The sequence below is a fragment of the Poecilia mexicana genome, unplaced genomic scaffold (assembly GCF_051168715.1).
Source record: "Poecilia mexicana isolate PSO_F unplaced genomic scaffold, ASM5116871v1 scaffold_13, whole genome shotgun sequence".
Lineage (NCBI taxonomy): Eukaryota > Metazoa > Chordata > Actinopteri > Cyprinodontiformes > Poeciliidae > Poecilia > Poecilia mexicana.
The window spans coordinates 26970546-26985486 of record NW_028263382.1 but is presented as its reverse complement, the minus strand read 5'-3'; the positions used below and the strand labels follow the sequence as shown (position 1 = coordinate 26985486).

The 14941-nt window shown below is 40.8% G+C and overlaps 1 protein-coding gene across 3 annotated transcripts; it reads left to right on the top strand.

Annotated features, from left to right (window-relative positions):
- Positions 1-670: 670 nt before the first annotated feature.
- Positions 671-14238, top strand: relb (RELB proto-oncogene, NF-kB subunit). 3 transcript variants are annotated; one of them, XM_014991033.2, is made up of 11 exons: positions 671-1087; positions 1195-1263; positions 2183-2379; positions 5934-6230; positions 8144-8310; positions 8428-8519; positions 8609-8740; positions 8827-8931; positions 9212-9427; positions 9537-9593; positions 13178-14238. In XM_014991033.2, exons 1-11 carry the CDS (start codon positions 1063-1065, stop codon positions 13549-13551), a joined length of 1731 nt encoding a protein of 576 aa, XP_014846519.2. In that variant the 5' UTR covers positions 671-1062; the 3' UTR covers positions 13552-14238. The 3 variants fall into 3 exon arrangements, with proteins under 3 accessions (XP_014846519.2, XP_014846520.2, XP_014846521.2); XM_014991034.2 differs by lacking the exons at positions 671-1087; positions 1195-1263; positions 2183-2379 and adding an exon at positions 3841-4425; XM_014991035.2 differs by lacking the exons at positions 671-1087; positions 1195-1263; positions 2183-2379 and adding an exon at positions 4454-4869.
- Positions 14239-14941: the final 703 nt, after the last annotated feature.

Sequence of the window (14941 nt, the reverse complement as noted above, 5' to 3'; positions counted from 1 at the left end):
AAATAAATTTGAGCCTTACATGGTGGTTACAGTTCTTGCTTGTAGCTGTAGTTGTAGATATTCTTGTAAGCTGCACACCAGTAGCTGGGTTTCATAATCTGATCATGTCTGATTCTCTTGTGCAGGCTTGTATTGCTTTAAAATCCTATTTTGCAACTTATTTATTACCGGAATTTTACTTTGAAACCTACTGTGTAAAAGCATCAGGATGGGCGATCTTGCAACAGTGGATTTGGGAGCATGTGCTGAGTCACTGCTTCCTCTAAACGCCTTGCTTTCGTTTTCCTTTTCCTTTAAATCATCTTTTCTCTTTGCGACCAGTAGGTGTCACTGCTGCTCCCCCCCCAAAAAACAATGACTGCCTCCTAAACTCCGAGTGGAAAAAAAAAAGCTGTCAAAACACACGATTAATCACGTCACCTTTGGGGGAAGCTACTGAACGTGCAGAGAGGTCATTGGTGAAGCAAATCAGAAATTTCCACTTTTCTTTTTGTGTGAAGGAAGTGGGATCAGAGGCTGATGCAACCAGGAGAAATATTAAAAGTGTTGGCTCAGCCTGCTGCTTGAAATGTATTTGGTTTTCAAATAGTTTTGCATGAGATCCGAAGCGAGAATCCGAAAGCGAAAAGACATGAGCTCAGATTATCTTATGGAGAGAGAGGGAGAAACAAACAGGTTATGTGTCAGGTCTACTTTGAGCTGATAGACGCTTTAATAGCCAATCCAGCTACAGACTTGAATGCTGTAAAACCTGCAGCTGCTCCAGAACAGAGCAGGAGGGGGGGTTTCCCGCAGGAGAGGTGACGCGACGCTCGGGGGATTTCCGCGAAGCTCGGCAGGCCAATCAGAGCAGAACACTAAACTTCATCTCTCTCGGCGTTGCTCACATGTCTTCGAGGCTCTTCGACACCTCTGCAGTGCTCTGACTTCGTGCTGGTGACTAGACTGAAACCCACACTGACAGGTTCCTGATCGAGAGCAGAGGAGCGTTTCCTGGACTCATCCGGGTTGAACTCGAGCGCGCGACGGCCGACTTCAGGGTCTTCGCCTTCCTCACATGAGATGAAAGATATGGACTTCTTCAAAGGTATGGGGGGGTTGAAATGTGTTCTTTTCCGCTTGTCACCGTCTAAATCACCGCTGTTCTCCTCGTACATGTAATTCTATTAATATTATTATCGTGATTTTTCACAGCCGAGGAGCCAACACCCAATTCAGGGATCAACGCGTTTTCGCACATTTGTACTCCCAATGGCGAACTGGGTGAGTTTTGTTTTTGATGCTTTTTACGCTGTAAGGCATGGCAAACCTTGCTACGCTTCGTTGTGTCCCGACTTGACCTGAGCCAATAGTCTTGAGTAATCAATGATTCACCTTTCTACTGCCTGTCATTTTATCTAAAATGAGCGTGAACGGAGGAGAGTACATATAAAAACGAGCCTAGTTCTCGATAATGTGCACGTTGATGCTCTACTTTTTTTGCAATAAAATTTTTCGAGCCTTAAGATATGCATATTACTCCAATATTTGCCCCCCCCCCCCAAAAATAAATAAATAAATAAATAAATAAATAAATAAATCAGCTTGAATAAGTTATAAAACGTGAAGTGTGGCGTTTAGGTTCAGGTCTTTCCTGTGTGCTTTGTTTACCTTTCTGCATCTTGAACGCAGGAAGCCGCTTTGCGACACATGTCAGACCACATCCAATCAGAAAACCTGAGGTCACAGTTTAACTCTTTACCCTGTACACCTATGTGTGGTGTAAAACCAACACTCTACACCACCCTGAAAACATGGTGACACATGGTGGTGGCAGCATCATGCATTAAGATGTTTGAAGCATGACAGTACAGAAAGGAAACGAAGTAGATGCATCCAGAGCTTTGAACATCCAGTCAGAGCTAAACTAGAACAGTTTCACCATGACCGTCTAGTCTAAATCTAAGTGGCAACCTGTGTGGTCTCTCTGTTTTGTCTGTCTGAGTAATGCTGTTTTGCAAACAGCATAACTCTGGATATGAGCATCACACACATCCCATAAAACCCAATGAAAAGCCTTGAAGTTTGAGGTTGTTATGTGATCAAATGTGGAAAAGTTCAAGGGATTAAAGCAATTCTAGCAATAAAGCAATAAAGTCTGAGCTCCTCATTTTCTTTTTCTTTTCTTTTTTTTGGCACGCAGACCTAATTACAGAAATCATCAATGGCTGCAACGAACAGCAGAACGGCTCCCTTCCTGGCCCGCCTCCTCTTCCTCCTCCTTCAGACCGCTACTGGAGGACGACGGAGGATGAAGACGTCCTAAACCAGGACGGCTTCACCCTCCTGCAGAACCTCCAACCGACGACCAAACCCGTGCTGGTACCCAGAGGCACTGCAGTGAGTAACGCTTTGGTTGCTTTAGTGAAAAGTGCTCTTCTTCTTCTTCTCCTTCTTCTTCTCCTTCTTGAGTCCTGGTCAGTTTTCTACCTCTTCTTAGAGGTTTCAGAGATAAAGTGTTTATTTGCATTGGTTTTAAAATAAAAACATACTAAAAAAGTGGGCCCAAATGTCTTGCCGATGTTTTAAGTCAGGCTGTTGCTAACACTGCTAGCCACAGTCACAAAGTCAATGAATGAATTAATTGCGTGATAAATTAAAACAAACTCAATCATTTCCATTGGCGTGATTTATCGTTTATCTCTTTTTTTTCTCTTTCTACCAAAAACTAGATGATAAAAGCCTTCAGTCCGGTGCGCCCATTTTTAGAAGGACAATTTTGTTTACAGACTTCATAATTGATTTTATTTGTTGTTTTGCTTATTTATTTTTGATATTTAAAATGTGTTCCAGTGCCAGTGTTAAATGTTCATTAGAATTTAAAGTTTATTGATCTTTGAGAATTTGTTCTTGCATTATTATTTTGCCATTGTCTAAAAATTGGTCAAAACAGCAATATTATCGTTTATCGCAATAATTTCTGGAACAATTTATCATCCAGCCAAATTTGTTATCGTGACAGACCTAACAGTTGTAGGAAACTCCTTTCTACATGGAGTTTGCTAATTGACTACTCTAAATTGGCCTTGGGTGTGAGTGTGTTTTCATGGTTGTGTGTTTCTCTGTTGCCCTGTGATGAACTGATAACCTCTTCAGGGTGAACGACCCTGGATGAGCCTGCAAAGATAAGCCAGTGGATGGCTGTTGAGTCTCTCATACTCGTTTATTAAATGTTCTTATAATAAACCATGTGAAATGTAATTTTCTAAAGTAAAGTGTAGAGCAAAAAGCCAATTAAACAAATGTAAATCCAGCCGTTCTACCTTAGCGATGCTTTGGTAAAACACCTGCTTCTGGCTGTATTCTGGGAAAATCAGCTAGTAAGATGACACAGCTAAATTTGATTGGAGATATTTAGTCCGTTGAATTTCTTGAACCCGTGAAAATAAAGACCTAAAGATCATATTTGTGTGGCTTATATTGATATTGAATTTAAGCTCAAGCCATTTGGTTTGTAAACGCCTCATTGTTGGTTATAAGCATGAGTAAATGTGTTGGAAACCGTTTTTTCCCTATCATTTAAGGTATGTTACTACTTTTTGACAAATTGGCACACAATTTGAGGATGTCACTGCCTTTTGTTTAACTTTTGTTGCAATATTAGTCATCGTGTGATTCAGCTCCGGTTGCTTCTGGTAATCGGCCTCATTTTGTGACGGCTTCTGCTGTTTTCCTGACTGTTGACAAAGGACCAAAAAGCCAGTTCACAGGCTCGCAGACGGTTGCAGGTTTCTGTTATTCCCCCCCCCCGATCAGCAGCTGGGCAGCACTGCAGGTCAAACTATTATCAGAAAGCACGTGACTTCCAGACAGCGGGGCAGATCAGAGATGTTGTAATCTGATAAGGCTGCGGCGATGCTGCAGCCTGCACAGACAAGCCGAGCTGAAGGGCAGCAGAGGAGAAGTGGTTTCACCCTCTGTTTTTGGGTTATCTGTGTGGGATTGTTGCTGTGAGCGACTCTCTTGTGTCTGAGACGCGCTCTCCCAGCATGCCTTTCTGCGGAGAAAGAAGGGGGCGCGACGTCATCTTGGAAAATGTGTAATCGGACTCCTGCTTGCCGTCTTTTCTGATTACAAGCCAAACCCACTGAAGGTTAAAGGTTGCGTTTTTATTTTTATTTTTTTCCCTGCTCAGCGTCTCCTCCTGCGATTGGTGAATCAGCAGAGCAGACTTCCTGTTCCTTCTTCCTCGCCGCTCCTTGCTTCTTTTGTTTGTGTGAGTGTTTTACAGTGAGCGGGTCCTCTCGGCAGACGTATGTGGCTCCGGAGGATGTTGAGAGGGATGACCTCACGCCTGCCGGGGCGCCACCCTGATCTCTGAGGCGACACTTTAACCAGCTCCTGGGCCCATTATTGGCTAGTCTTTTAGCTCTTTGTTCCATGAAGGTTTGTTGTTGGATCTGCGGAGTTTGGTGAAGTTCTGTTTGGATTGTGTTGAAGCCTCGGCTTTTGCAGAAATTAACAACTGAGAGAGAGAGAGAGAAAGCAGAAGTGACAGATTAAAAAGTACGAGTGGGAAACGGAAAGGCTTGGTGGTCTGTGGTGTAACGGAAAAAAATAGACATCAGATGTGTGTGTGTGTGTGTGTGAGTGAGTGAGTGAGTGAGGGGGATGAGTCAAGAAGCACATGCTGAACGCTGTGCGGTGATGGAAAGCACATGTACAGAGGCATAAACAAGCAGCCTGCCTCTGAACCTCACTGATAGAGCTGGTTGTCTCTCAGCTCGGTTGGGTTCAGCCGTCCTCTGTTGTCTTTCTGAGTTGACGAAGCCGATGCTCTAGATGTGAACTGCTGCTGGAGCTGAGCTTGCAGTAATTCTCATCCGAGGGGTAAGAAGATGCTTACAGACTTGACCCTGAGTTCTCACACCAACTTGTGTTATCATCTCGATGTAGTCTGTTGTGCAATAGTAGCCCGAATGACACTTTTATAGGTTTGTGGTGTGAACTAATGACATAATAGAGGAAGTTTCAAAGACATGAAGCTGACTCTTTTAGATGTGGGAATTTCTGTGGTGGAATCAGGATTTTACTGAAATGGAAAACATGTTATGTTTTTGCTTGACCACTCATATCTATTTTAGAGTCTATTCAAATTGTGGTTATTTTTATCAGCTACTTTAGTCTTTGTTTTCTTTTTTTTTTTTTTGCTTAGCGTCAAAACATGACTTGAGTTCTGTTTTTCTTCTGAATCAACGAGATCTGCAGGATCTGAAGAGTTGGCAGATCTTTTATTCACACGTTTAGGAACAAAGTGTCATAGATACAAGAAGCTCAGAGATGAACGAAGCTACTTGAAAGAAAACAATGTCAAGGCGTGCCTGAAGGAGAGAGAGAGCAAGACTTTCAGTAGATAATAGGAAGGCTGAATGTACAGAATGTTGATTTTATTAACACTAACGGTGCTAATTGATAAAATAAGATTATTGCAAGCAAAATTGGGATCTGCAAAAAAAAAAAAGGGGTCTTGCATGTTTCTTTGATTTAAGAAATATTTACAAAGCCCTAAGTGTCTATTAGTTTAATTTTGCTGGGCTAGAGAGTTTGTTTTTGTGCATTCCTAGTAATAAGCTAAGAATGTTGTATCTAACATATACATTTTTCGGAGAGTTTTATTTATTTATTAAGACCTAAAACCCGTTTTGTTTTTTCATATGTCTTATCTGTATCAACCTCCTAATTTTGCGGACCGCATAATCAACCTCGAGGGCTGCAAAAGGCCCTCGAACCTCAACTTGAACACTCCTGCTATAAAAGTGTTGTTCTTAATAACTCAACTGGTTAAATAAAGGTTAAATTAATAAAAGTATCAAGTTGGTTAAAGCAAACCAGAGTCTATTGATCAGAAAGAAAAAGGTTTAAATGTTTAACTCTTCTTAATCCCTCCCCCACAGCCAAACCCTGTTCCACTGCGCGAGATGGCGTCCGGTCATCCTTCCCACAAACCCATGGGGCCCGGCCGAGGTCGAAGCCTGCCCTTATCGCTGACCCCCAAAGGCGGCGTTCCCTCCCAAGGCCTGCAGAGCAACGGCAACATGCTGGAGCGGATCCTGGAGAAGCCCAAGCTGGTGGTGGTGGAGGAGCCCAAGGACCGGGGAATGAGGTTCCGCTACGAGTGTGAGGGTCGCTCGGCCGGGAGCATCCTGGGGGCGTCCAGCACCGACAACAACAAGACGCAGCCCACCATAGAGGTACACGTCTGATTTCGGTTTCCTTACTGAGGGGAGTTTACGAGTCCTCCGCGACGGTTAGAGGTGCTAACCACAACTGAAGCTGTTTGTTATGAGCCCCTGCTGAGATAAGGTGTGGAAATGGGGGAGGGGGGTGGAGGCTGCGGTCGGCAGACATTTATTAGAAAGTCCCCGCAAATCCAAACCATCTCTGTGGTCAGGGCCTGAAGGTTTATCCCCTTTCTTTCTACAAACAAACGCCACAGACACCCTCACCCCATGCAACCTCGCGCAGCAAGTCGAAAGAGAAAACGCAGCTTTAGAGGCGACAGAGAAAGATGGAGTGTGAGAGAAGAAAGGATGTAGAACTGAGTCATAACCAGATAAACAGGTTGTTCTGATAATAGGTGTAACAAAAAACAAAAGACTATTTAAAGTTAGCCAAGCTGGAGTTACTCTAAAATTACCTCAAATATTTGTTGCAATAGCATAACATCACAATGAACATTTCAGGAGAATCAAGTTTGAGTTTCAGTGGAGGAAAAAAAAAATCACACCATGTTTTATTTTTGTTTATTTTAAATCCCTGCTGCGGTCCCCCATTTTTCCAACAAGACAGCTTTAATCTTCTTCTATGTTATAAAGATGAGAGATAATCTTTGACTATCTCTCTGTGTCAAACTCGAGGCCCGGGGGCCAAATCTGGGCCGCTGTAGCTTTTTATGTGGCCCTTTAAACCCAAATTACATCAATAAGTCCTTCCAGTTTTTCACAAATCTGCAAAATTCACACAAAATCAACAAATCTCCAAAAAAAAAATTCTGATTTTATTGCAATTTTTTTCAAAACTGGTCAAAAACATTGAGTTTAAATCACTGCTGCCTCAGCCTGACTTGATGTCAAGTTATAGTCCGTAATAATAAATCACATTTGACAACATACAATAGCAAAAATATAAAAATTCCTTACAAACATTTCTAAATTGGCACAAAATCTGTCATTTTGACTGCAAATAACCACACACACAAAAAAATCACAAAATCCTGGAGGAACCATTTATTGATATTTTATCAGTCTATTTGGTTTTGTCGATGTATCCTGGCACGACCGGCCCTTTAAGAACATTCAGATTTTTGACATGGCCCAAAATGAAAATGAGTTTGACGCCCCTGCTCTACATGATCCAGTCCTGGTTCCTCTTCAGCTCGACCTGCAGGTTTAGGTCTGGGGTTTGTTCAGGCTGTGGAAGAAGGTCGTTTTAATTACCCAAAGTATTTCTGCGTTTATTTTGCCATATGGTCAGGATTATCGTCCTTCCAATGACGACCCACTTTCAGTTTACCGCCTGGCTTTTATTAAAAATGAGCTGGTATTTTACAGAGTGTACAGCACAATTTACTTTAACAGGAGAGAAACAGACCAATTCGCTCTACTGTAGCAAACAGAGGGCAAGAAAATGATTTCTCATGATGTTCATCCTTTTTACTTTAAATCCACTTGGAGTGTTTCCAAAAAAAAAGACTCCAGATGGAGACTGAAATATATAGTTTTTTTCTTTTTCTACCTCCCTTATCATGCAGCTATCTGTTTGTTAAAGTAAATATAGATGCTTCATCAGCATTCAGTGTTTTTGCGTTTCAAATAATAATAGAGAAATAAAAATACATTTTTGTGGTTGGTACTTTCAACTTGCTGGTTTTGTACACCAGTAAAATGTAAAAATACCAAAGTATATGCTCTGAAACAACACTCTAATTTTATCTCAATTGTGGGGTTTGTACTGTAATCAAAGAAAGTTGGATTTTTCTGATTTTTTTTATTTTTTTTAGCTTGCGATAAAATATGAGTTTATTTTACTTCACCAGCAGATGTGTCCATCGCTGCTCTTGACTGGTCCTTCTTGTAAACTCTGCTGTTCCTTCTGTCTCTTTCAGATTCAGGGTCCCATTGACCACATAAAGAAGGTCACAGTGACCGTTTCTTTGGTCACCAAAGATTACCCCCACCGGCCTCACCCGCACTGCCTTGTGGGTAAAGACTGTGTCGCTGGCTCAGGAATCTGCGTGGTCTGCTTTAACCCCCATACCACCCGACGTCACAGGTAAGCATCCTTAAACACCAAATGTTTTTTCTTGTTCGTCGTTCCACATGCTCATCAGGTTTTCATTCCCCTTATTTATAATTTATTTTTTAAATCGTTTTTGTTTAAAATGTGCAGCTTCGCTAATCTCGGCATCCAGTGTGTGAGAAGGAGAGAGCTGGACGTGTCGCTGCAGAAAAGGAGAAACCAAAATATCGACCCTTTTAAGAGTAAGCTCCTCACACACACAAACACAAATTCAAAAGTTGTCGTGAACCTTTAATCAGACGTCACATTCGGCGTTTTTCCTCTCCTCCAGCCGGTAACACTAAAGGGATCGAGGACATGGACATGAACGCGGTGCGTTTGTGTTTCGAGTGCCAGCTCGAGTGGGACGACGGCAGGAAGGACTCGCTCTGCCCGGTCATCTCCAAGCCGATCTACGACAAGAGTAAGAGACCGCCAAGAACTTCCTGATGACTCTCTCGCTCCACGTGAGCTGTGCTCACTCACGCTCCACTCTGTGTTCTTCCAAAGAGGCCACGACCACGTCGGAGCTGAAGATCTGCCAGCTGAACCTGAACAAAGGCTCCTGCAGAGGCAAGACGGAGGTCTACATGCTGTGTGACAAAGTGCAGAAAGGTGACGGAGGCTTTCATTTGTAACTAAATTAGTTGAAGATTATTCAAGTAATCAATTAATCCGATTAATTGTTTGAGTTTGTTGCTGCTTGCGTTGCAAGTGTGACATTATCATAAGTTATTATTTAAAATAGGATGCTTTTCTTATTTTAGTCCCATTTTTTTGGGCAGGAGAAGAACCCGTAAAGTTTCTGCTTATTCATCTCAAAGCATAAAAACGTGCAGAATTAAGTCTGATATTGCTGCTGGGATCAATCTGTTGTTTCTCCGCTAATCGCCAGACGACATAGAGATCCTCTTCAGGCAAGGCTCGTGGAAGGCGAACGGCGAGTTTGCTCAGACAGACGTCCACCGGCAGATAGCCATCGTGTTCAAGACGCCGCCCTACCAGGACCAAGACATCACGGAGGAGGTGGAGGTCAGCGTCGTGCTGCGCCGCGTCTCGGACCAGATGGAGAGCGAACCCGTCTCCTTCATGTACTTGCCGCACAATCCCGGTGAGTCGGGGCTGCCGCCTCGTGTCGGTCAAACCTTAACCAGAGAACAGGTAGAGCGGGTTGGAGAACCGCACCGTGCTAATCCGAGCTCGGCCGCTTTGTGTTTCAGATCCGTATGAAGTGAAGCGAAAGAGAGCCACGATTAAACGGGACATTAGTGTGACAGGTGAGACTTCTGCTTTCACTCTGATGTTTATCTTTAAGATGTGACTCATGAATTAGACCATCAATGCTTCTGTTAAAACCCAGCAAACCTTCTGAGTTGTGATTGTAAATGTTTGAGCCATTCACAATCTCTTGCTGTTCTGCTTTTTTTTTTCTCTCTCTTTTAAATAACCGACTGGCCGTGGTACCTGCTTACTGTAAACAAAAGAAATCCCCGGGCCTTTTGTTAGTTTTATGGCTTCAGCAAATCTACGAAACCACATCCTCAAAAAAGACCATGGGAGGAAGAAGGGCAGCGATTATCTGGCTCGTTTTAGAAATGGCCAGAAGATGTAAACGATAAACGGAGAGCGGCTTCAAGTTTGTAAAATTATAAAGCGGTAATAATATTCAAAGGGCCGCCGTTTTTATGGAAGTTATGCTGATGGTAAAAAAACAAAAAAACAATCTGGGTTAAATTTATCAAATTCTGTACAAAATACAAAATTTAATAAATATTTATTTATTTATGTTTTATTTGGTCATTTACTGCAATTCTCATTCCAGTTTTTACCAGGTGAACTTTTCCTAAATTATCTCTGACCCCCTAATCAAACCAACATCTTTTTCAAACATTTTTAGTAATATTATTGTTTAAAATTCAGACAATAAAAGAGAAAAAATACTAGGTTAGGCCTGATAATTTGTATTATTTAGCTAACTAAATAACAGAACAAATTCCCTCAACTGAGAATTTGACTAAATGTACTATGACCTAGTTTGAAGACTTTAAATTAAGTTTTCTAAAGTTTAGATTTTTTTTCTCAACACCTCTAGAGATGCAGTGGACTCCTTGCAAAAACATTCGCTCGACTGTAGGTGCCATTTTTCTGCACACTTCCTTCCAGCAATGAACGACTTAACCAGCCATCATATTTTATCACGCTAACTAAAAGCTAAAAGCTGAAAAAGCCAAATGTTGACGTGAGATTTGCCTTCCGTTCTCAAATAAACACCAAGGATGGATGTTTACACTCACCTCAGCCAACGACTTATTCATATTCGCTGCTTTGAGCTGTAACGGTGAACCAGATGGCATTACACAAGAGCCGGGTCCACATGTCTTTATTATTTTACAGACGCACCACAAAAGAGTCTTTTTGTTTGTTCGCTATTATGACTCGCTGAGAAACCTCAATGAGTGAGTCATTGTCACTGATGACAATAATAATAATGTCTCTTTAAGAAAGTATGAATCATAAAACACAGATTTTTAAGATGGTTTGTTTTTATTATAACATTACCACTCACAGCTGATCCATTACTATTTGAAATGTTTTTTAAAGGTTTTGTTGGCTCTAGTGGCCTTTATTTGATAGTTAATTGACAAATAACTATCAAATAAAACTATCAATATGACCCAAAGTTGGTAATGAGAGATGGGGAAAGACATGCGGCAAGGGTTGCCAGGCTGGGAATCGAGCCTGCGACAGCCGCGTCGAGGACCAAGGCCTCTGTACATGGGTTGTGCTTAACCCCTGCGCCACCACAGCACACCCATTTTTTATTTTTAAATGAATAAAACCAGTCTAACTTTCTGCTCCTCCTACGGTTCATATGACGAGTGAATCATGAAAATGTGACATTTGCATGATCTGCTTCATCAGGCGGCTGTAATGTACAGAAACCTGATAGAAGAAGTAGGAAACTGCCCCTGAGCAGGCCATGTGACCTGTCAGGCAGAGCGTTCAAAGACTGGCATGGTATCACACAGTGAAGTGGAAAGATTGAATCAAGAATTACCTTTTCCACATTTGCTTGGAAGATATTCTGCTAATTTCATCCAGTTTCAATATGACCCCTATTTCTTAATTTACATATTTGATGGCAGCATTACTTTCTGATAGGGTTAGGGTTTTTAGTTCACAGTCTTGTCTTGACTAATTTGGGTAAACCACAAAGCAACTGTTAGTTACACAGCTAAAAAGTCTTCCCATTTTTGTATTTATTTATATATAAGGAAATAAGTTTATGCTGTCAGCGTAAATTGTTGGGAAATTTCTGTGTAAAGCAACCAAAATGATTTTGTAACTATGTAATCTACCAAACCTTTCTGCTGCTAATGCTAATTAGCAGCAGAAAGGTGCTAATTAGCACCTAGATTCATGATTTATTTATACAAAACATTAAGAGAAATGACACCAAACAACTCAGTTTAACTTCAGTTTGCTGTTTTAGTGAAATGATGTCAGAAACATCTGATTGTGACATTTTTAAATCGTTTATACCAGCTTCTGTTAGCAGCTAATGCTGCTAGCTCAGTTAGCACGCTAACGGTAACAGCTTGCCCGCATGTTTTCTTTATTTTAAATATTCCTACTTTGTCAAATTTTAAAAATATGTTTTACTCCATGGCAGTTAAGAGGCTAAATGTGTAAAAGAGTAAAATAAAGCAACTTTTCATCATTCACTCATCCTTCCTGTTCTTTGCTGAAGTTCGTTGTTGGTTCTTGCTAAAGCAATGAGATCCCATTTACTGATTTATTAAGTTATTGTAAGTGCCAAATTACTTTTAGTGCTTTAAATGTTAACCCAAAAGCTACTCTAGTGAAGAGAAATCTTGTTTTCCCCCTGAAAATACTCTAAATTAAAGAAGACCAGAGCACCAGACTCTCCGCTAGGTTCCATGACTAGTTCCATCTGTACGCTACGCTAGGCGCTAACAAAGGCTGTGAAAGAAAGTTCAATCAGTAATGTCTCGGGTCATGTAAAGCTAACAAAGCTAACTAATTGGATATCGGAAACATTTGTTTTCGTACCTTTTAGGTTTTTGTGGTTAAAATCAGTCGTTTATTTGTTTGGTACATTTCAGCAACAAGGCAGTTCAAAGTCATAAAAACATCTTGTAAAAAGTCATAAAATCATCATACAGTAACCAGTATGATGTAACAAACATTACATTTTGAATCGTCAATACACATCAGATATCTTAATCAATGTTTTACTTATTGTCGAAAGCAACTCTATAAACAGTGTGGGTTTTTAAAAGTGCAGTAATTCCTCTGGCAGGAGGCAAAACTCTTAATTTGCTTTGGAAGATGTAGCAGCCATATTGGATGTTTGCTGCTATATTTCTAACTGAAAACTCAAATTTTCTGAGTATAAATGCAATAAAAATGAATAAAAAATTTTGCCAAAATATGGCCATCAGGAATACAGGAAATTTGCTTTTGGATTTTTGACTCAAATACCAGCCCAACGGTGATGCAAGTAAAACTTTAAACAAACTGAGGAAGCTGGAGTACCCAGAGAAAACCCAGGCATGCAAAGGAGAAAATTCAAACTCTATGCAAAAAGGCCTCAGATTCAAATCCAGGATCTTCTTGCTTGAAGGCAAAAGTCCAATCAGCTGCACCGCATTGAAGCCAAAGATGCAGTTGTGTCATATTCCCTGAATGAAAACTTGCATGTCAGATAACCATATATATATATATATATATATATATATATATATATATATATATATATATATATATATATATTTTTTTTTTTTTTATGTATTTTTCTTCTCTGTAGTAAAACCCATGTATTTTTGTTTTTCTGCAGAGCCAGCACCGTCTTCAAAACAGACCTTCAACTTCCCCATGGAGACACAAAACGTGATGCCATCGGACGATAGCCACCTTGCCTTTCAATCTTCTCCTGAGTCGGACACGATGGACCCTGGCGTCATGGACGAGCAGATCATGTACGACTTGTTTCAGTTTCTGAACGAACAGAACTTCATAGGCGACCCCGCCGCAGACGCCAACGCTTTCTCCTTCCTGAATGTGAATTTAAACGCAAACTACAACCACTTTCCGGCAGACTTTCCCCAGTCTATCGACATCCAGTTTAATATGCCCTTCAACGACAGCCAGATAGCGCAGTCGGAGCAGCAGGACGGCGTCATGCAGGTGAAAACAGAGGAAGAGCTATGAGGTCGGGGCAGCACACTGTTTTTCTCCTCTCGAGTTGTTTCTGGATCTCAGACTGGGATTCATTTCGGTACGGACCGGATGAGGTCAGATCAGACTCTCTTAAACCACCAGGAAGCAAGACAACGTTGTTTCCTGCAGCTGCTGCTTGCACTGCGTAATGTAGTTTTAAACTGATTTTGGTTCCGACACATCGGCTCTGTTTATATTTTAAAAAAGCCCACACATTTTAACTTTATATTGAAGCCTTGCTGGACGAGGCTGATCCAACTCAGAGCATGTCAACATACCCGAACCCTTCCTGTGAGTGCTGTAAGCATTACTTTTAAGAATTACGAGTCAGAATAAAGGAATTCAAAGCTTCTCTTTTAAACCTGTGAACCATTCCAGATGTTTTATCCTTAGTAAATTGTGTATTAAAAACCTTCCTGCTAAATCTTGGATCATGAGATTTCACATCAAGTCTTATCAGCTCCTGTCACTGTTCTCTTTAGATGTGGCCGCACTTGTTTAATTATTTACCTACATGTAATAGAAACCACCCTCCATCTATTCTTAGCCCTGCTCGTGTCAGTTCTCTTTGTGCCACAGTTTCGCTCCCGTGAGCTGAATTCACCTTCTGTCACATGTCCTACTCTGCCCTTTTGCTGTCGTGTAAATATGTGAAATAAAAATAAAATATAAGTGTGATTCCTTTGTTGTTACGTCCCTTGAATTTGACAGGTGTTTAAATTTTAGCGTTTAAATGAAAACTTTTCCTAACCTAAAACAGAATGGCTAGTTTTATCTAGTTTCCCATCCCATTTATTAAAAAAAATAAATAAATAAAAAAAATATATATATATATATATATATATTTTATATATTTTTATATATATATATTTTTTTTTAAGGAGAACTGGAATACCGTTTTCTTAAAAGGTAGAAACATGTGGCATTTGTCAACTAGACCTCATGACTAATAATGTTTTGTTCACCAGAGTAAGTGGGCGTGCCCAGTTGATACACTGAGGTTGAGAAAATACTATTTCTGCTTTTCCAGCTAAGTTGATTCATCCGTTGTTGACTCACACGGGCCTCTAAGGTTCCCAGGAGCTGGGGAAACTTCAGCTTTAAGAAACGGGGAAATCGGAAGTTTAATTCATCAGATTTTATCGTTGCCTACAGCGGGCAATTTTCAGCCATCTACAGATTTCCAACTTTGGGAAAAAGTGTTAGGAGCCTTTTTTGTGCTTTTGTTACCCACATTTTTTGATTGTTGATTTGAATTTCACTAACTTTGAAAAGCACCTGTTAGTCAGACTAAAAGATCTCAAGCAGCACGTTCTGGGTTGACCAAAATAAATTCAATGACCGCTGAGAAACAAAGCTGCTGACGTCTGGAAAGAGTAGC

Excerpts from the sequence above, each read along its gene's own strand:
- relb (XM_014991033.2), top strand. The coding sequence starts at position 1,063 with ATGAAAGATATGGACTTCTTCAAAG. Across the intron at positions 8,311-8,427 it reads CATACCACCCGACGTCACAG|CTTCGCTAATCTCGGCATCC; the intron begins GTAAGCATCCTT and ends TAAAATGTGCAG. Across the intron at positions 8,520-8,608 it reads AAATATCGACCCTTTTAAGA|CCGGTAACACTAAAGGGATC; the intron begins GTAAGCTCCTCA and ends CCTCTCCTCCAG.